Consider the following 21,063-nt stretch of genomic DNA (forward strand, 5'->3'; position numbering starts at 1 on the left):
TGAGTTGTTTCAGCAGAACATGTAAAGTTTGTACTTATGTTTTCAAGTTTATGAAAATGTAAAATTCCTAAAAATAAATGCAAGTTAAATTTTTTATTTAAAGTTTTGAAAATGTATATTTTTAAATTTGAAAATATTCAATACTGCAGTTGCTGCTTTTTCATCAAAAAGTGGAACCTTGTCCCAACCAATGGGTATAGTTTTTCACCTATTCCTCCCCCAGGTACAAGATTAATTCTAGTCATCTTTCAAAACCTTTTGTTGCAAAATGCAATTCACATGATCCCAGTTTATGATCATTTACACTGGCATGACAGCATAGAAAAGTTTTAGTCATCACTGATTTACCTCCCTTTCAGGAAGTCCTTATCACCCAAGGATTGTGGATCCTACCAAAGTAAAAATCATAGGTGGTTGGAATCAGTTTTATGATGCAAATGAGAGAATCAGTCTCACTGTTGGAGAGGTAAAAGTGCTGCCCTTTGACACATCAGAAGCTGGTCCAGGTAAGATGGAAGTTATACAGTTTGATTTGTCTTCTTTGATGCTAATAGTTCCCAAAACCAGACCCCTTTGTAACCCAACCTCTTCTCCAGACTGGACAAATGTTTTGCTACCAAAGGGGTCATTGTAATACTTATTAACCCTTTACCTCATACAAGCGTCTTTGGACGCCTCTACTCCATTCGCATGGAAGCGCCTTTTGACGCCTCTGCAAGATTCGCATAGAAGCGCCTTTTGACGCCTGCTGTAAACATCAGCCATTTTGAGCTAGTTTTCGTAGCACCACCTTCGGGGAAAACCCCCTTATTACATGCTACATTCATTTCTGCGAATGACAATTACGTCAGATCACGTGGTCGCTATTCATGCACTGGTCGATATCTGCTATTTAAAGTAACTGGGTCATAATCTCCACTTACCAAAATGGCAACCGCGGATTTCATTCAGTACGTACGAAGTTTTCACGATTAGAATAACAACCACGAAAGATTCAATAAATTAGGTAAAGGCTCTGATATTAATGTAGGCAGCAATTAGTTTTTATAAATTATCAAATTCAGATGACTTAGTGATATAGATGCACACGAAAACCTTGTAAATTTCGAGTATCGGAAATGGCAGCTACGGTTGGTCATGCGGCCTCACGGACATGACGGTGAACGAGTTCTCTCAAGATTTTGAAGCACATAAAAAAAATTCTTCTGTGGAAAATAATTACACAGCTATAACAATCAGACATTACTCTTAAATTTGTCCACATATAATATATGTGTACCAAAAATGTAAAATGGTTAAAATTGTTGTTAAACGTAACATACACTAAATTGCTTAACGGTTCAGAGGCAGGATTTCATTCAGTACTTACAAAGTTTTCACGAGTAGAATCACAACCATGAAAGATTCAGTAACTAAGGTAAAGGCTCTGATATTTATGTAAGCAGCAATTAGTTTTTATTGATTATCAAATTCAGATGACTTAGTGATGTAGACGCAGACGAAAAACATGTAAATTTCGAGTATGGGAAATGGCAGCTACAGTCGGTCATGCGGCCTCACGAACATGACGGTGAACGAGTTCTCTCAAGATTTTGAAGCACATAGAATATTCTTCCGTGAAAAATAAGTACACAGCTATAACAATCGGACTTTACTCTTCAATTTTTCCATGTATAATAGATGTCTACCTAAAACGTAAAATGGTTAAAACTGCTGTTAAACGTAACACCACTACATTGCTTAACAATTCACAGGCATGCCTATGCAGATGCGGTCTGCTAGGTAACAGGTGTTCTATTTATAGCGTGCTGCACTTTGTCACTATGCTCTATGAGGTAAAGGGTTAATTAAACATTTCTATATGCCAGGCCACCTCTAAAATAAATGGTGAAATTATTTGGTTCCAGCAGTGTCTAGTTTAATTGAGTTTTATTTTATTATCTTTAGAGATGTTTTTATATAAATTTATTTTCACTTTGGTCATGCATTATGAAGCAGCTGGTCATTCCATACCCAAATGAGTTGTTTTGTATCCAATGTAATGGTCATTTTGTACCCAATGCTATGGTCATTTCGTACCCAAAACTAGAGTCGTTTATTGCACACATTTAAGTACAAATATAACCACCAAGATTATATATAAATATATTTTATACATATTTCAAATTTGCATATTTGATTTCAGGTATTGCCTTGGTGACATATTTATGAGGTGCATTACAGCTGTTTTATTGCTGGCAGAATCCAAGCATGCATAAGTTTATTCAGTTATTTAAAACATTAACTATATAGCTTTAAAATACAGAAGTAAAATATATGTAAAATGCCAAGTTACATTTACCCCACATACAAGAGTATTTATAATAAATATGTGCATTATATTTAGGAGGATATGAACATAAAACATATTACGCCATGCAATGAAAATAAAATTTCACTTACCAATTTCAGTTATTTCAAATCAAAATTTCAGTTATGTCACTAACTTGTTAGCTTCCTGTGATCAGGAAAATTGTCCAAAACCTTTGCGCAAGTATGTTTTTGCGGCCGGCAGTCTATAGAAAAATGGCTTTGTAGTCCAGATGGTATACTGCGGTCTAAAGTTTGAGTACCAGGGAATAACGGCCAACGAAAGTTGAAATTAACACCAGTATTGGCCATTGGAGATGACAAACTTAATTAAGCAACACTGTTTTATCTGCTTTCAGCCCATTATTAAAAGATTGCTGAATTTCTATAAAGTTGCTTTGAGTGGCTAAACATTTGTAATTATTTCAGCCTTTTAGTCATTACTGAATAAAACCAAGAAAAATGGCAATGTTTGTCGAGTTGAATGACTACAAAAGAAAGGACTTATTCAATTATTTAAACCTGCTCAATGTTTTCTTTTTCTTTTTACTTGCAATGTGAATTTTTGTTTTATTTATATATATATATCTATATATACATATATATATAGAGAGATAGATAGATAGATAGATAGATACAATTATTCAGTAAAAAAAATACAACTGTGTATCAGTGCTTGGACACTTTTTGGCCTGGATATGCTTTACACATGCAATTTTTATGGCAGGAATAGTTCATTAGACAAAAGCTAATTAGAAAGGGAGCAGTAAATGCAACAGTATATTTGACCATGTAAAATAAATAATGGGTATGAATTGATCATCACCTTGGGTACGAAACAACCAATTTCTACTGGATACGAAGCGACTTGGCTATGGATTGACAATAAGCCATGCATTATTATCAAGGTTTGTACAATCCCCTTTGTATATAAGTGTAAATCCACTTGAAAGGAAAATAAGAGTTTTTAATGAAAAGTTTATTGTCCAGACATGTTAGAAGACATTGATTACATCAAGCTGGTAATTAATTATGTTCAGCTAGGGAACATTCCACTATTATTATTGCATAAACAAATTTTTTTTAATATGGTTGTTTGACAAATCCAATATGTCAGTTAAAATTCTTGTAGTGTTATGTAAAATCCAATATGTATGTTGAAATTATTATAGCGGGGTGTAAAATCCAATGTCTTTTCAAAAATTATTATAATGGGTTATGGTAAAATTGGCATAAAATGTCTATGCATACAAATAATGATATATTGACCTTTGGCACACATGGAATCATGGGTATTTTTGTTGCAAAATAAGTGCACATCTATGACATAAATTAGCTTTTCTGACAACTGTTATACCATAATTACTTGATGAAGTAATGCTACTTTTACAGCACCAAGTGTTGTTAGATTTTGCCTTTTTGGTTTGCTACATGTATGTGTCTATTTTTTAATCAATCAAATTTACATAAGGTTCTATTAAAACTCATTAAATTTTGTCACTAACTTAAAGTGAAAATATAAACATTTTGCAAACTGTTGTGTTGCAATACATTTCCATGGTGATGGTGCATTTAAAAGACAAGTGAATATGATGTTAATGAATTTATAAATTCTTATTATCCAGGCTTTATTATAATTTGATACAGTCCAATGTGTGTGTATGTGTGTGTGCATGTACTTGCATGTGTGTGTTTATCTGTGTTGTATGATCTCGGCCAGTAATTGATTTGAGAGCCTGCCTGACTAATGTCTTGTTATCTTGCAAACAGCATCTTACATAGCTAATACAGTAGAACCTATCTTGAAAGACCACCCCTTCTGCCAAAAACCAATGTGCTCTCAAAACAGGTGGTCTCATAACAGATTATAATACTGTATAATCAATAAATCTGTGCATGCAGATCCTGGTCTCTCAAAACAGGTGGTCTCTCATAGCAGTGATCTCTTATGACAGGTTATACTGTATTTGTCTATATTAAGATCATTATTGATTAAAGGTAAACATGTTTACAGACGTTGAGTTCAAGGTCTGTTTTTAAAAAAATAGAAATTATGAATGTTCTAGAAGCAAGATGTTGATGATTTTGGTGGGAAAATGACCCTCCTGGCTGTTATTGTGTCTTAGTGTTTATATAAATGTTGTTTACTTAAGAAATACTGATTCCTGTGTTAACATCCAAAGTGTAAACAGCCTTATTGTTGTGTTCAGTTTTCATTTGAGAGGATTTATTTAAATTATACACTGCAATTACAAAATGCACACTATTTTAGGACTAAATGACCATTTTGTGATTATTGTGTATTCATTCAAGGACTTTTTGGATTGTATCATTGTGATACATAAAGACTGTTGGCACATTATCACATATTGGCACATCAGCACATTGAAATTGGATTCATTTGGAACTCTGCACATTTGGGCATGTGATAGAACATTTAGGACTGTTTGGGATTTAATTAACAATACTCTAAGTTCTTTGAAGTTTTACTTTTGTATTCTAGGGAAATAAATTATTTTTGAATTTTACAAAACTTGTTGCACTTAACTCTTTTCTGCTTTATATTTTAAGACCATAGAGTCATATGTATGTATGTATGTATGTGTGTATATATGTATGTACTGTTTTATTGAGATAAACTACTACAATGACAGGACGAATTAAATATACTTGCTTTATTAAGAATTCTGTTTGATTTAAATTTGATTTATTAAGAATTCTTTTTGATTTAAATTTGATTTATTAAGAATTCTGTTTTATTTCAATTCAGATTTGGAAATAAGTGTTAGATGAAAATCAAAATGGAAATAATAATTCTCTATGTCTGTATGTCTGTCTGTTTGTATGTCCTATTGTATGTATGGATGGATGGGATGGATGGATCTGTTGAAAGAAAATCAATTCTCACTGATGAGTTAGAATTATAACAAAACCAGTCATGGACCAGGAGAGGGTGGAGATGACTAACCACCTTGATGTGCAACACTCACCCATCAAGGATTATCAGACAGGGCTGCCTTCATCATCATAAATTCATGGAGTACATTGTCGGTGCAAAGTTTATATACCCATAGCCACTTATGCGGCCAGTGTAGCACTTTTTGGATCATATGACATTTGCTGTCTCGCATTTCATATGTGGAAGGTTGCAGTTCGAACCCTGGCTGAGTCACACGTAAGACTTAGAAAAATGGTACTTAAAGCTGCCTTGCTAGGCGCTCAGCATTGAGAGGTTAGTATCAGGACTGGTCAGCCTGGTGTCAGGATAATGTGACTGGGTGGGACATCATGTTACATGTCTGCAGCATGATGCCCCTGTGCATGACATCACTATAAACTGCGACACTGCAGACATCATAGCGATTTGACTGAAAAATTGTTAAAGCTACATTAAAAATCCAAATCACACACACACATTCTTCATTCAATCCACTATAAGCGACAATGGTTTACTTATGAGATATAGGAGAGAGGTGTTCATTCCCCAGCCTTCATTTCCAAAATGCTCATGTGGGTGGGATGTGCACCTAGTGTTTAATTATTTTCTGTCTGTACAATGCAATGACCAGTTGTCCGTGTCATAATGCTAATAAGTTAGCTATGTTGCTTGCTTTGTTGCCAGGACAGAGGTGTCGGACACTTTGCCTTATGCAGACAAGTAGCATTATTTTTGGTGTTAACGGTGTGTAGATACACATTCCTTCATTCCTGAAATAATTTACACCAGGGCACTATGTGGATCCCATTGTTTTGATTCCTATCCATAGTAAAAAAAATTGTACAACAATTGTGTTCATTGTAGTTTCTTTACAGTGTTATTTACAATGACTAAAATTTAGCGAAATCGAAACAGTTATTTACCAGCACATAATCCCCATATAAAAGTTGCAAAAGGCACAATATGAAACTGGATAGGACCTTAATGTAGCCTGTTCAAGCTGACCACCATGTGCCTCACTAGGCCTTGTATCTATGGAGGCAGTTGCTTATGGGAAATTTGCATGTTTCCCCGTCAAAACCATACCAACCTAATCAGTACATTTTCCTTGCATTTGTGACAGTTTTTTAGTATTTCACTCATCATGCTGGATCCTGTCTGGGATCTGCTTTGGTCCGGTTGCACTCTCCATTGTCTTTAACTTGCATTTCAGTGAAACTTGCAAAATTTGGGAAATTGCCTGTAACACTTTGCCTCTGCAAAGCTGCGCACCAATTTGTTGAAATTATTGTTCCTGAATGGCAAAATAACAATAACTGCAAGATTTATTTTGCAGAAATCATAAATTATGCTGTATATTTGATGTTTTCTTCTTTAAAATAGTTCTGCCAAACTAATACCTTTCATGCAACCATTATTCTGATCAGTCACATGACCAGTGTCATCTCATGGGATCACAAGGTACTTATGGGGGAAGTGAAATTTGAGTCATACTCACTCAGCCTTCAAGTGGCTAATTAGAGTCAAATTGTGACTGTAAAAACACGATTTAGTGATGTCCAGATCAGGTACAAGAGTTATGATGTTAAGTTTTTGGCTGATAGATGTTGAAAATTCCTTTAAAAAATGATTTTCATTATTTTGGTTACAGTCCATAGTGATATAGTGTTATATCTGGAATTGCATTATAGCAGTTAGCATCAAGATAAAGGAGAGTTTGAGTGTTTGTGCACACATGCATGCATGCACAGAGAGACACACATACACATACATACACACACAGTGGATGCTAGGGAGGTTATTGGTAGGATAAAAAACAAATTGCAATTACAGTGATTTTTTAATTACATCTATATGAGCAGGAGACTATACACATCATGGTTTGGAATGGAAGGGGTAGGGATTTTTGATGTTGAGGTACTGCGGATGCTCAAATGTTAGATTTAATATTTTATTCCAACCCTTTACTAGAATTTTTTAAAAATGTAATAATGAAATAGTCCTATCATTTACCAATACTCAATTCCAACTTTGTCAGAATACTTAAAACATTATCCCCAGTAAATATATGCAACTGCATTGTAGTTATACTTCAATTACCAATGACAGGAAGTATATATGATTCAATTACCAATGACAGGAAGTATATATGATTCAATTACCAATGATAGGAAGTATATATGACTCAGTTACCAATGACAGGAAGTATATATGATTCGGTTACTAATGACAGGAAGCATATATGATTCAATTACCAATGACAGGAAGAATTACCAATGAAGGGAAGTATATATGTATCAGTTACCAATGACAGGAAGTATATATGATTCAGTTACCAATGACAGGAAATATATATGATTCAATTACCAATGACAGGAAATATATATGATTCAATTACCAATGACAGGAAGTATATATGATTCAGTTACCAATGATAGGAAATCTATATGATTCAGTTACTAATGACAGGAAATATATATGATTCAAGAGTTTGGGTTTATATACAGAGTGCTTAAACACCATGATTTGATGCTTTCCTCACAGAAAAAAAAATATCTTTATTCCATAATGACTGAGCAGTAAACAAGTAAATATAATTTTTTTTAATGACATCAGAATGTTTCAAATAAGATCCCATCTATTTGTACTCCGCAGGGAAGTTGCGGGCAGATGTTTCAGGCCCAGGTGGAAAGATCAGTTCTCATGTTGAGGAACAAAGTGGTGGAAGGACTCTTGTCAAGTTCACACCTGAAGATGAAGGTTGATACTAAATAATAATAGTAATAATAATAATAATAGCAGCAATCATCATTGTCATCATCATCATCCCAAGAATATCACAGACGGTACTAGACGTCAAAAGCAAGTTGTCATATATAACAGATAGAAGCCAATCATTAACTAAAACATATCTAAAAAGATTTAATAATAATGATAATAATAATAATAATAATAATAATTATAATAATAAGCATCAGCATGTAGGTTTCATGTAACAGATTATAAAATTGTATGTGAACTTTATACGTCATATTTATCTTGCAATCATTTTGTTGTTGTTTCACAGTGGTTTTGTCAATAGCAAATATTTGTTAAATGGTGCACTTTAAAAGAAATGAAAGCCAAAATATTTCCAAACTTGGATATCCTTTACAACTTCATTATTTTTTCATTATATATATATATATATATATATATATATATATATATATATATATATATATATAATTTTTTTAAAAAGGAAATCACTACATCCGTCTATTCTGGTCTGACTTGCCCCTGCCTAACTCCCCATATCATGGCTATGCTGTCCCTGTGGCAATGGATGCCAACAAGGTCATTCTGACTGGACGTGGGCTCAAGGAGGCTATTGTCCGCGAGGAGGCAGAATTTATCATTGATGGGTCTCAGGCTGGAAAAGGTACATGTCTATATGTTGCCATGTATATTGAAACCGTACAGTAGATTTTGAGTCTATCATTGAAACATTGACAGAACTATATAGAACCTGTTTTCTCAATCAGCAGATCTGGGGGGGTGTTACTTGCAGAAGAATGCTTGCAAACATGAGGAATGAAGCAATACATTTTCCCATGTTGAAATCAACCAAGTTACTCAAGCATCCATGATCTAAAAATTTCGGTCTGCTTGATAAGTAGCATATTTGTACAAGCAAATTGACTAAAAGCTCTGGAAGAAATTTTAAAGTGTTCAAATTATGCAAAACAATTTAATTTTAAGTATCGAGTCCAGAGGTGTTGTAATACTCCTGTCATTAGCAAAGCCCATACTTTTACGTTTGGTGAATATAACTATGACATGAAGACATATTCTTGATGTTCCGTATATGTTTCAAATGATAGTACTTATTTACAGTGAGAATGTGGGAGTTAAGGGCCCTAATTAAATGCACCCTGAATTAGTCTTGGTCATTAAGCCTTTTGACACATTCTTAAAGTTTTGATTAGCTTCTTGATGATCAAGACATGGTCAAGTATAGCAAGTTTGCGTATTGGAGTGGTCACAAAATAATCCACTAGATTTATAGGAAAATGCAATGAGTTCCAGACCAGGTAGTAACATAACCAGTTTCTTAAATATACTCTAGCTCTGGAATTGTTTCCATCACTCCAATACTTGACATTCATCACATTATTATATTACACTCGATGGAAGTGGGCCACAGGTGGGACCAGTGGTCTGAAGAACTTGCCTTTACCTATCACTGCCATCTCACCTCTGTCTGCATAGGTTTGAATCTAGGGTCCAGCCAGTTTGGGCATGTGAGAAAGCTTGCCAGTAGCTTCCTTCAGGTTGGAGGTTCTTACAAGGGCTCCCTTCCTCCATCAGTTATAATGGTTGCCATGTATAGCCTATCTTATACTGAGATATGGCATTAAACCCAAAACAACAAGAACAACTAGACAGAGGACACAACTTATTTATTGGAAACAAATTTACTATGATTTATTCACGCTGTTTGATTGCAGAGTAGCATGTAAATCTACATCTTATTGAAACCAGCTTCATGATGTTCAGGTCGTATGAAGGCAGATTAGAGACAATTTATATCACAAAACTTACAAAAAGTTCTTGCATTTATGAAAAGAAGTTGCTTTGTATTATTTTTGGGTGTTACTTTAACCTGTTACCGTGTACTGATTTCCACTATTTTGTATGGTTTTTCCTATGTTTTCAAGTAATACAGATGTATTGTAAAATGAGTATGAGCAAAATCAATTATAGCAGAGGAAAAGAATTAATTTCAAATCAGCGAATTCAGTTTGGTTCAGTTGATCCAATGAGCTAGATAATGCAAAAAATGAGATTTTGATAACGTTGTTTAATTTGAAGTGAGAATCGCTTGTAGCAAGATTCAGTCACCTCCAGCAAAGAAATGGAAAAAGCAACTTATCAAGATAATAAGAAAATTGGAGGTAAAGTACTCAGGGCTTGTTTAAAAACATACTTGTCAACATAATAAGGAAATTGGAGGTAAAAATACTCGGGACTTGTTTAAAAACGTACTTGTCAACATAATAAGGAAATTGGAGGTAAAAATACTCGGGACTTGTTTAAAAACATACTTGTGAACATAATCAGGAAATTGGAGGAAAAGTACTGGGGGACTCATTTAACAAGGAATTGGAAGAAACCTACTCAGGACTAATTGAACATAGTATGGAATAGGAACAAATATGCCAAGGGCTCCTTTAACATGTATGGAATAGGAACAAATATGCCAAGGACACATTTAACATAGTTTGGAATAGGAACAAATATGCCAAGGACTCGTTTAACATAGTATGGAATAGGAATAAATATGCCAAGGACTCCTTTAACATGTATGGAATAGGAACAAATATGCCAAGGACTCATTTAACATAGTATGGAATAGGAACAAATATGCCAAGGACTCATTTAACATAGTATGGAATTGGAACAAATATGCCAAGGACTCATTTAACATAGTATGGAATTGGAACAAATATGCCAAGGACTCATTTAACATAGTATGGAATTGGAACAAATATGCCAAGGACTCCTTTAACATGTATGGAATTGGAACAAATATGCCAAGGACTCATTTAACATGTATGGAATAGGAACAAATATGCCAAGGACACATTTAACATAGTATGGAATTGGAACAAATATGCCAAGGACTCATTTAATATAGTATGGAATTGGAACAAATATGCCAAGGACTCATTTAACATAGTATGGAATTGGAACAAATATGCCAAGGACTCATTTAACATAACAAGGAATTGGAGGATAAGTACCCAGGACTCATTAAAAACATAGTATGATGGATTTGGAACATAAGTACCAAGGACTCATTTAACATAGCAAGGAATTGGAAGAAAAGTACCTGGGACATGTTTAATATCATAAGGAATGGGATGATAAGTGCCAAGGACTCATTAAACATAGCAAGGAATTGGAAGAAAAGTAGCTGGGACATTTTTAACATCATAAGGAATAGGATGATAAGTACCTGGGACACATTTAATAGTGTAAGGAATTGGAGGAAAATTATTTGGTGCACATTTAATAGCGTAAGGAAGCAGAGGAAAAGTAGCTGGGACACATTTAACATCGTAAGGAATAGGAGGATAAGTACCTGGGACACATTTAACATCGCAAGGAATTGGAGGAAACATACTGGGGACTCATTCTCATCACTACTGCTGTTATCTCCAGTAGCTATTTTGATGTCACTATTAATCTCATCTGATTAAAATCCTGAAAATTCTCCGTCAGAGTCTGTCAAGTAAAAGTCTGCTCCCAGTGGCTGACTCATCAATTTGTATCATTTTTAGATCTATATATTGTCACTATTTCTGCTGCTGTCGAAGTCAAATCTATGTAAGCTAAAATTTTATTGGTTAAACTGCCTGCTTAATTAGAAAATGGCTTCAAATCAACCAATGGTTTGCGCCAATTTAACTCGTGCGGGATACAGGACTAGACAAATACTGCCACTCAAACTCGGTGCCCGGGATACAAGCTAGGTAAACTCAGCCACGTTATCGAGGCACTCGGGAGAGGAGGGAGGTAGCATTTTAAATGCCTGGAAAGTTTGAGAAAATTGATCAGATTACCCCAAGGTCTTCAAGAGAATTGACACAGTGCTGTTAGTGGTAGTCCTTTCTGGTATGACTGCAATACAGTATGATGCCAAAGTGACCTGCAAGAGATGACAGTTTTGGCAATGGGAGTCCATTTTGGTATGACTGCAGTACAGTATGATGCCAAAGTGACCTGCAAGAGATGACAGTCTTGTCAGTGGAAGTCCTTTCTGGTATGAGACTGCAGTACAGTATGATGCCAAAGTGACCTGCCAAGAGATGACAGTCCTGTCAGTGGAAGTCCTTTCTGGTATGACTGCAGTACAGTATGATGCCAAAGTGAACTGCAAGAGATGACAGTCCTGTCAGTGGAAGTCCTGTCTGGTATGACTGCAGTACAGTATGATGCCAAAGTGAGCTTCAAGAGATGACAATCCTGTCAGTGGAAGTCCTTTCTGGTATGACTGCAGTACAGTATGATGCCAAAGTGACCTGCAAGAGATGACAGTCCTGTCAGTGGAAGTCCTTTCTGGTATGACTGCAGTACAGTATGATGTCAAAGTGAGCTTCAAGAGATGACAGTCCTGTCAGTGGAAGTCCTTTCTGGTATGACTGCAGTACAGTATGATGCCAAAGTGACCTGCAAGAGATGACAGTCTTGGCAGTGGAAGTCCTTTCTGGTATGACTGCAATACAGTATGATGCCAAAGTGAGCTTCAAGAGATGTAAGTCTTGGCAATGGGAGTCCTTTCTGGTATGACTGCAATACAGTATTATGCCAAAGTGACCATCAAGAGATAACACTGACCTGGTAATGGCAGCCTTTTTTGGCATGATTACCAAGCAAGAGATTGAGCTTTTTTGCTATTGTCCTTAAAGGATCAGCAGAAAGTGGACAACAAGTGTTACATTTTTGGCAGCAATGGCAGTCATTCTTTGTGTAGCCAAAATTTGGAAAGTTGTCATGGCACTATAAAAAGGTAAGAAATAATATTTTGTGGAGATCTCAGTTCATTTTGATTTCTTTGCACGAATTTTTGTATCATTGAATTAAAGGTTGGAAATATGTTACAAAATGTTTTTTTTTGCACCGTAAGATATTTTTATCTTCATAAGGCTTTGCATAATTATTTTCGTTAGGCTTAATTTTGTCTATGTGACATGAAAAAGTTGAAAGTGTGTGTGTATAGTTTCCATCCTTACTAAAGAAGCCTGTCTAAAATATTATTGAATTTAATTGCGATAATGCTTTTCATTCAGAGATGTTCTGAAACAATTATGGTTTTCTGTTGCAACACAGGTTCTCCTGAGGTAACACTGAGCGGTGTGAGAGCAGAGGTTAGTGTCAAGATAATTTCTCTTGGAAATGGCCGCTATCGCTGCCATTACGTCCCTATAGTTCCTGGGGCATACCTTCTACATATCAGTTGGAATGGGAGACAACTCCGTGGCTCTCCATACAAGGTCAATATCATTGGGGCATTCTACCCCAACAAGGTCACTGTTAGCGGAGAAGGTCTCATGGGAGGCATCTTGGGCAAGGAACAGAATATACAGATTGACACCAGAAGAGCTGGGCCAGGTGAATTTCTCAAAAAGTTCACATTTTATATCATTAACTCTTTCAGCTCAAAGTAACTAAAAAGGGAAATACAATATCAATACCAAGGAACTTTAAAGATATTTTATACAGGTAGACAATATATTTTTAGTGACATTTTAAAAAATTCATAACTTGTGGTAGGAATAGATATTTTATAGGACTGTAAAGTAGACAAATTCAGGTCTTTGAAAATATGCTTATAAACAAGTTTGATATCAAATACCCATGTTGAGACCACACGTTTTGGTAAAATGGGGAATATGATGATGTTTACACCACTGACAAATTCAGGTGTCTAATATACAGTGGCAAGTCCAGACCTGTAAATTCCGCATTGTTGGCATTATGGCCAACAATATCCCTCCATGCTAGTTCTAAATATTTTCCCTCTTAAATTATATTCACAAGATCAGAATTGCCAATGTTTTCACTTATTTCATCCTCAGACCATTCAAAATTCGGGCATTCTACCATTTTGGATTGTTCTTCAAATGATCATGATGATTTCCATTTTTTAATTGGAAAACCCTACTTACTTTTCACCTTAAGGTCTGAATGTATTGAAATGAATCATACTATTGTGTAACCTTTACTATTGGAGTTCTCTCCCCCCTTCCAGACTGACGAATGAGGGACTTGATTGTGACAATGTGACTGAAAGACAGGTCTGCATTCTTGAGCAGTTTTTTTTGTGTATTATTGGACCACAGTAGCAGTCTGCTGTGTTGAATCTTTAATATGATTGCTCATTATGTCTTTTAATATTTTAATTATTACACATAAAATATAATTGATGTCACCTTTAAACTGTAAGCAAAATATCTGGTTTCCAAATTAAAGTTCCAATTGCCAGACTGCTATTGACAAAATATCCACGAGCATGTTCAATACTGGGATAGTTTGTATTAAATTGTAGAATTCAGTACTGGGATTGTTGTTATCAAGAGTTTGGCACATCCTAGGAGTAAAATAAACAGTTCTTGGTATTTAACTTTTAGGCGAATTAACAGCCCATTGTATGGGACCCCATGTGGTTGCATTTTGTGAGCTGGAAGATCGGCGAGATGGAACTTTCAGACTTGGAATCCGACCCCAGGAGCCAGGACGGCATGTGTTGCAAATTAAATATGGGGGAGAGCATGTCCAAGGTATTTGAGTATGAGCATGTCCAAAGTATTTGAGTACAAGCATGTCCAAGGTATTTGAGCATGAGTATGTCCAAGGTATTTTAGTATGAGCATGTCCAAGGTATTTGAGTATGAGCATGTCCAGTGTATTTGTGTATGAGTATGTCCAAGATATTTGAGTATGAGCATGTCCAAGGTATTTGAGTATGAGCATGTCCAAGGTATTTGAGTATGAGCATGTCCAAGGTATTTGAGTATGAGCATGTCCAAGGTATTTGAGTATGAGCATGCCCAAGGTATTTGAGTATGAGCATGTCCAAGGTATTTGAGTATGAGCATGTCCAAGGTATTTGAGTACCGCTGATTATAACAGAATGTAATTAAATCTTTCATTTATTGTTTTAATTTTTGTCATTACTGAAAACATTTAAAATATATGCATTCAAGACAAGATGTAACATTTTACATTGTATTATGACATAATTACATTGAGTTTTCAGGTAGCTTTCATTGATAGGATACTGAATTTTTCAATATGTGGGATTAATTATGCTCAGCATCAAGTGTTCTCCTTGCATCATAAAGTTGTCTTTCCCCTGGAAATGTCTATCATAGCATCTACTTTCTTCTGAAGATTAAATTGTGCATTGTTATCATTGAGATAATTATGAATGTGTTTGGATGCCCTGATCCCCCATTTTTATCTGACCTTAATGCAAATCTTCAATAATAACATCACTTGTATACAAGATACCTTGACCAAGCTTTGTAAATGACTTGCAACTAAGATAAGAAAGACTCTTATTGATTTAGGTGGCGAAATATGAAAGGTCTTGGTCATAGAGAGAAATGATTTCCACGCATTATTTTGAGTTTTTTTATCACCTGCTTTGATCAGACTTCATGAATTGCTTGAATTTAAGAAATGGAAGACACCTACTCATCTGGAAGCCAAAAGTTTAAAGGTCAAGGTCACAGACTTAAGAAGGAAAAATGATTTCCATAAGAATCTTAAAGTTCTGCACCATGTGCCTTGACTAAACTTTGTAGATGGCTTGCATTTGAGACCAAGAAGATACCAATTGATTTGGGCATTAAAATGTCTAAGGTCAAAGTCAGATGGACTCCCAAATAGGAAGTGGTTCTACACTGTAACTAAAGTCCTGTGCCACAAACCTTATCCAGACTTTGTTACTTTTGTTGAGAGTTTTTTGCCAGTTTTCAGCCCAGACTTTGTTCATGACTTGCTTATAAAACCAAATATCAGTTTAGGATTTAAATGGTTAAAAATCAAGGTCACAAATAGGTACTTATCAATTTGGGATTTAACACATTAACCCCTGGTGACAAGTTTAAGTGGCAGGCGGTAGTAGCCTACTGCCAAGCTCTGTAGCGTCAAGGTCATGTATGATACACTAAAGTGGGTGGTATTATAGAAAGGTAGACAGATGTAGCTCTACAATGATACCAAAAAATCTGGAATTTCTAGTTGCACTACATAATACAGAGGGAAAAACCTCATTTTTTGGACCTGATTTTTTTCCACCCAAAAGTATGGCATCGTGGGTCGGTGGTTCTTTCCGGTGGTTTTCCCAGGTTCTTCCTCCACCAGTAATACTGGCTGCCATGTATAGCCTTTCTTGTGCTGAAAAATGGCGTTAAACCCTACAACAACAACAACAACATTATGATTTGATATGTTTATTATGATTTAAGTACTTTACTGATCATTTAATAGCCATGACTTTCACACTGTTGCTCCACATCTTGATTACTTGTATCAAATATGAGGTCTACACTTCAGTGTGTCATACTTTGAAAAATATGTTGCATTTAGTTCTGATTCATGGTTATTGTTTATTCATGCCCAGAAACACCACCATTCAGACTTAACTGTTGCTTATTTACATGCCAGAAGTATTGGCATCCGATCTCAATAGAAATAGATAGAACGCATGTTGAAATGTAGCACAAAAATGTATGCAGATCAAGGGAGATAACTCTGATTCAGCTCGATATGTAAAGTACTTAAATGGTAGACAAGTTTGAAATGTCTCCATTATGCTGTTTTATGTAATCAGCAATAGGACACGCCAATGGGATGATAAACATCAGCACAGAAGCAGCAAGAGGGCAGAAGTTATAGTCGCCTTGTTAATTTGTACAAGAGTAGCCACTTTATAATTTATTTTTCACTCACAGAAACGTGTGTCTGTGGCAGTTGTTTTACATCTGTGAGAGGGACAGTCTGCTTGTTAGCCATCTCTGCTCCCACACTTGGACTTGCTCTAGATATGATTTTCGTTGCACATAGAACGTGCACTGTGTCTTTTGCTGTGAAGACAACACCATAATGCCTTTAAGTGAAGTCATGAAGTTGGCTATAAAATGGTTTAAAAACAGCCATGCAGTGCAAAACAAGTGTAACCAAGATGAGCCCTGCACCTAATAAATGGAGCAGGCTGAATAAAAATGACTGACACCTAAGAGTTAGTCTTTTTTAAAGTATTTTTATATCTTGTCAGGGATGAGAATGGCAAATGAACAGGTGATAAGTCTCTGACTTTGTGTCTGTCTTATAGTATACATACTAGAAATACAAGCATGTCTTAAATGGAATCACCCTAGTACTAAAAGACCTTCTAAAGCTGAAAGACCATCAACTTAATATGTGTATAGATAATGTATAGTATCATAAGTTGTGTATCATGAATTGTATCATGAGTTATGTATCATTAATTGTATCATGAGTTGTGTATCATGCGTTGTATTCTGAGTTGTGTATCAATACATGGCAGAGTTGTATCAGCTTTACTTGATTTATCAGCAGATATATACGGTATATACACCCTCCTACAGTGATCTGTGGGATGATGTATATATACAAATTTTATGTTTAAAATCAGCAGGTGAGTATGCCATGGTTTTTTCACAGATATGTGTATGATGTACATGAATATATTTGGTAATTTATTTCCACAGCAGAATAGTAATAATTTGACAGTTGGATGTTGTTATTTTGTAGGCAGTCCATTTGCATTTAAAGTTATGCAACAGCCTGATGCAAATCGTGTGCGTGTCACAGGACCTGGAGTAGAGCATGGCATTCTAGCAAACTTCCAGAGCCGTTTTATCGTGGAGACTCGTGGGGCTGGAGCTGGGCAACTGACTGTCAGAATTAGAGGACCTAAGGGTACAAATAATTTACCATATTAATAGCCCTAACATCTAGTAAAACAAAGTACATTTGCAAGGATAGATTTATCGGTCATAAAATGTGATGTGATTGATAAGAGTTCAATCTTGTACCTCAGTGACATCATAGACATATTTCAGAGTCATGAAGTCACTTGATGAAATGGTAGTTGAACACAACAAGAGATATTTTAGCCAGAAATTTACCATTTTTGAATGATATTTAACATAAAGCGCATGCATTACCTACTGCAATATTTTGTCAAGTGGTAATGAAGGTTAATCATGACATAACATGTAGAACAAAGTTGGGCCATAAATACAGTTCATATTAAAAATTAAAATACTTTTTCCTTGTTACTCTTTAAAAGATCATCTAGGATCATAAAAACCACAGAAAATTATAAAATTCTAAGGCAGACTTGAAAAAGAGTATGATTATTGAATAATATTTAGGTTAAAAAATTTAATAAATTAGGTCTACATGTTTTACAATGTTTCATTCATACAGTATGTCAGCAGAGACTTGTTAAGTTTAATTCAAACTATTGAAAATAATTTTAATTAATTTATGTTTAAAAAAATCAAGTATTTTAACTAAATAAATAATTAAATATTCAGGCTAATGTATTGTTTCCTACTGGCAAAAATGGATTGGATAAGTGTTGTATTCTGTTCCTGTAGTCCCAGTATATTGATATATATTTGCCTTGATATCTCCCAGTATACATGATATCTGTCTGCCTTGATATCTCCCAGTATACATGATATCTATATGCCTTGATATCTCCCAGTATATTTGATATCTATCTGCCTTGATATCTCCCAGTATATTTGATATCTATCTGCCTTGATATCTCCCAGTATACATGATATCTATCTGTCTTGATATCTCCCAGTATACATGATATCTATATGCTTTGATATCTCCCAGTATACATGATATCTATCTGCCTTGATATCTCCCAGTATACTTTATATCTATCTGACTTGATATCTCCCAGTATACTTGATATCTATCTGCCTATGTGTGCATGTAAAACATACATGTAAGTACACCTTTTAGAAACTTTTTTTAAGAATGGAAATCATGTGTATTTATTGAATTGTCATGTTGGAAATAAATGTTTAATTCATAGAGAGGAATTAAACAAGGTGAAATAGAAATGTGGTTCTGCTGTGCAGACCTACAGTAGAGAGCAGCCTATCAAGAGAGATGAACAATGTATACTTGACTGAAACATTACCATTAGATACAGTGGAGTATAGATTATAATAAACAACTGAAACATAATAAGATTTGACTTCAACTTGTTATTCTTTAAAGATTTGCCTTTGATTTCTTTTTAGGCCTCAGTTCAATAAATATGTATGCATTCAATGAGAGGTGTGTATTTCTGCTGGAGGTGTAAAGGTAATGATTTGCAATTGTCTTGCTTGGATGCTGGGTTAGAAGTTCCAAATGGCTGAAGAGCCCTTAGAAATTGTAATTATTGTTGGGTTGAACATTGTATATGGCAGCCTCGTATATTTGGTAGAGGAAGAACCTGGGATTACCCTAGAAAGAACCACTGACCCACAGGAAGCAACAGGCAAGCTTTCTGATGTGTCCATGTTTGCCAAGCCAAGCCAAGATTCACATGAACAGAGATGAGGTGTTTGAGTTATCTATAAGCACGAGCACCTTAGACCACTTGGGTCACCATCTAAAGTTGTAATTAATTAATCAATTAATGCTGGCTCTATTTTCATATTTGAAGGCCCCCCCCCCCCCCAATATTGTATTTAAAAGGAAGATTGTGAAACTTTTTTTTGGATGAAGCAAATCAAGGAAGCTTTAGATTTCAAAAGAGTTGTTTTTCATCATGTACATATCTGCTTACCTACATAACTATCTCCATACATACACTTCACATATCTATATCAATTGCAAATTGCTCATTACTGTGTATGTTTTTCAAATAAATGTCATTTAAAAAATAAAACTTCAGACACACTGGCTGAATGTTGTATTGATTGCATCCCATCTGGTTGAACATTCAAGTTCAATATGAATAGGAATGGCAGCTTGCAGTGTATATGATTTAAGAAATGCAGCACAGGAAGTAGATTATTTTGGTGTAATATTATTTTCATGAAGCAGTGTGTATGATTGTGTGTGTGTGAGAGAGAGAGAGAGAGAGAGCACATTTGAGATGGGCAGGCCAGTTACAAGGATGCCAGAACAACTACCAACTAAAATCTTCTGTGACAATCTGAGGGTAATAAGAAGAATCATTTCACCTGAGTCATCCCTTAAATACTTCAGCATTGACCCTGAGTCTTGGGAAGATTGCATACAGGATTGCTTTACCTGTCAGAGTCTCATCAAAAGAGAATAGCAGAGGCAGTGCAGAAGTAAGCAACAGAAATGTCAGAACTGTGGTATTGGTCAAGTAATCCCAAGTGTGCCACAGACAGTTCAGTATTGATCAAGCAATCCCCAGTGTGCCACAGACAGTTCAGTATTGACAAGCAATCCCCAGTGTGCCACAGACAGTTCAGTATTGACAAGCAATCCCCAGTGTGCCACAGACAGTTCAGAGTATAAATTGGCTTAATCATCTGTTAATCATCTATTCATGTACCCACAGAAACCAAACCAGTTATGTCATGGATAGAGTATGTGTGTGGAACTTCTTCACCTTGCACATCTATGTAGACACCATAGTAGTAATACTATGTCGAAAACAAAACTTTTATGGAAAGTACCCATGCATTAGATACATTCAGAATAATATCATTAAATTCTGACATAGGGCCAATAATAGTTAAAAGGGAATCTGATCCTTTAGCAATGCAGCGGGCAGTGATTCAATAGTATGGAAGGGACAGTAGGATCCATTGCTAATAGTAGCTCAGTGGTTAGGGCATTGAACAAGTGACCAGAAGAGCCTGGTGTGGATTCAGTTCCTACCATTGGATCAACCTGGTTTGGCTATCATGGTGTGTCTTGGACCAAGTCACATCTATCTGCATTCTGCAGCATGATATAACCTTCAAAGTGTCATAAAATATCACATTAGCCTTGCTAAATCCATACATGCAAGTACCAATGAAAATGTAAGTTTTGGAGAAAAAGGATACAGATTCCTATACCCACAGAAATAGATGAATTCATTTTGCCAATTGTCATTTTCTTGAACTGGTAATAATCACAAAAACTCTCAAGGATAATAACATTTGTCAATGTACACATCCCAGACATATTTTTTCTCTTCATTTCGAGCTGAATCA

The 21,063-nt window shown here is 35.4% G+C and overlaps 1 protein-coding gene across 2 annotated transcripts in view; it reads left to right on the forward strand.

The window, feature by feature from the left end:
* The window catches only part of LOC149798572 (filamin-B-like), a 198,825-nt gene that overhangs the window by 174,805 nt on the left and 2,957 nt on the right, over positions 1 to 21,063 (forward strand). For both annotated transcript variants that reach the window (XM_089957384.1, XM_089957385.1), the window contains 6 exons: positions 360 to 506; positions 7,943 to 8,047; positions 8,529 to 8,708; positions 13,163 to 13,444; positions 14,464 to 14,613; positions 17,618 to 17,785. In XM_089957384.1, the coding sequence (XP_089813510.1) occupies positions 360 to 506; positions 7,943 to 8,047; positions 8,529 to 8,708; positions 13,163 to 13,444; positions 14,464 to 14,613; positions 17,618 to 17,785 (1,032 nt within the window). The remainder of the gene's footprint in view (positions 1 to 359; positions 507 to 7,942; positions 8,048 to 8,528; positions 8,709 to 13,162; positions 13,445 to 14,463; positions 14,614 to 17,617; positions 17,786 to 21,063) is intronic.

This window comes from Sinohyriopsis cumingii, chromosome 5 (genome assembly GCF_028554795.1).
Source record: "Sinohyriopsis cumingii isolate HCF-2022 chromosome 5, ASM2855479v2, whole genome shotgun sequence".
In the NCBI taxonomy this organism is placed as follows: domain Eukaryota; kingdom Metazoa; phylum Mollusca; class Bivalvia; order Unionida; family Unionidae; genus Sinohyriopsis; species Sinohyriopsis cumingii.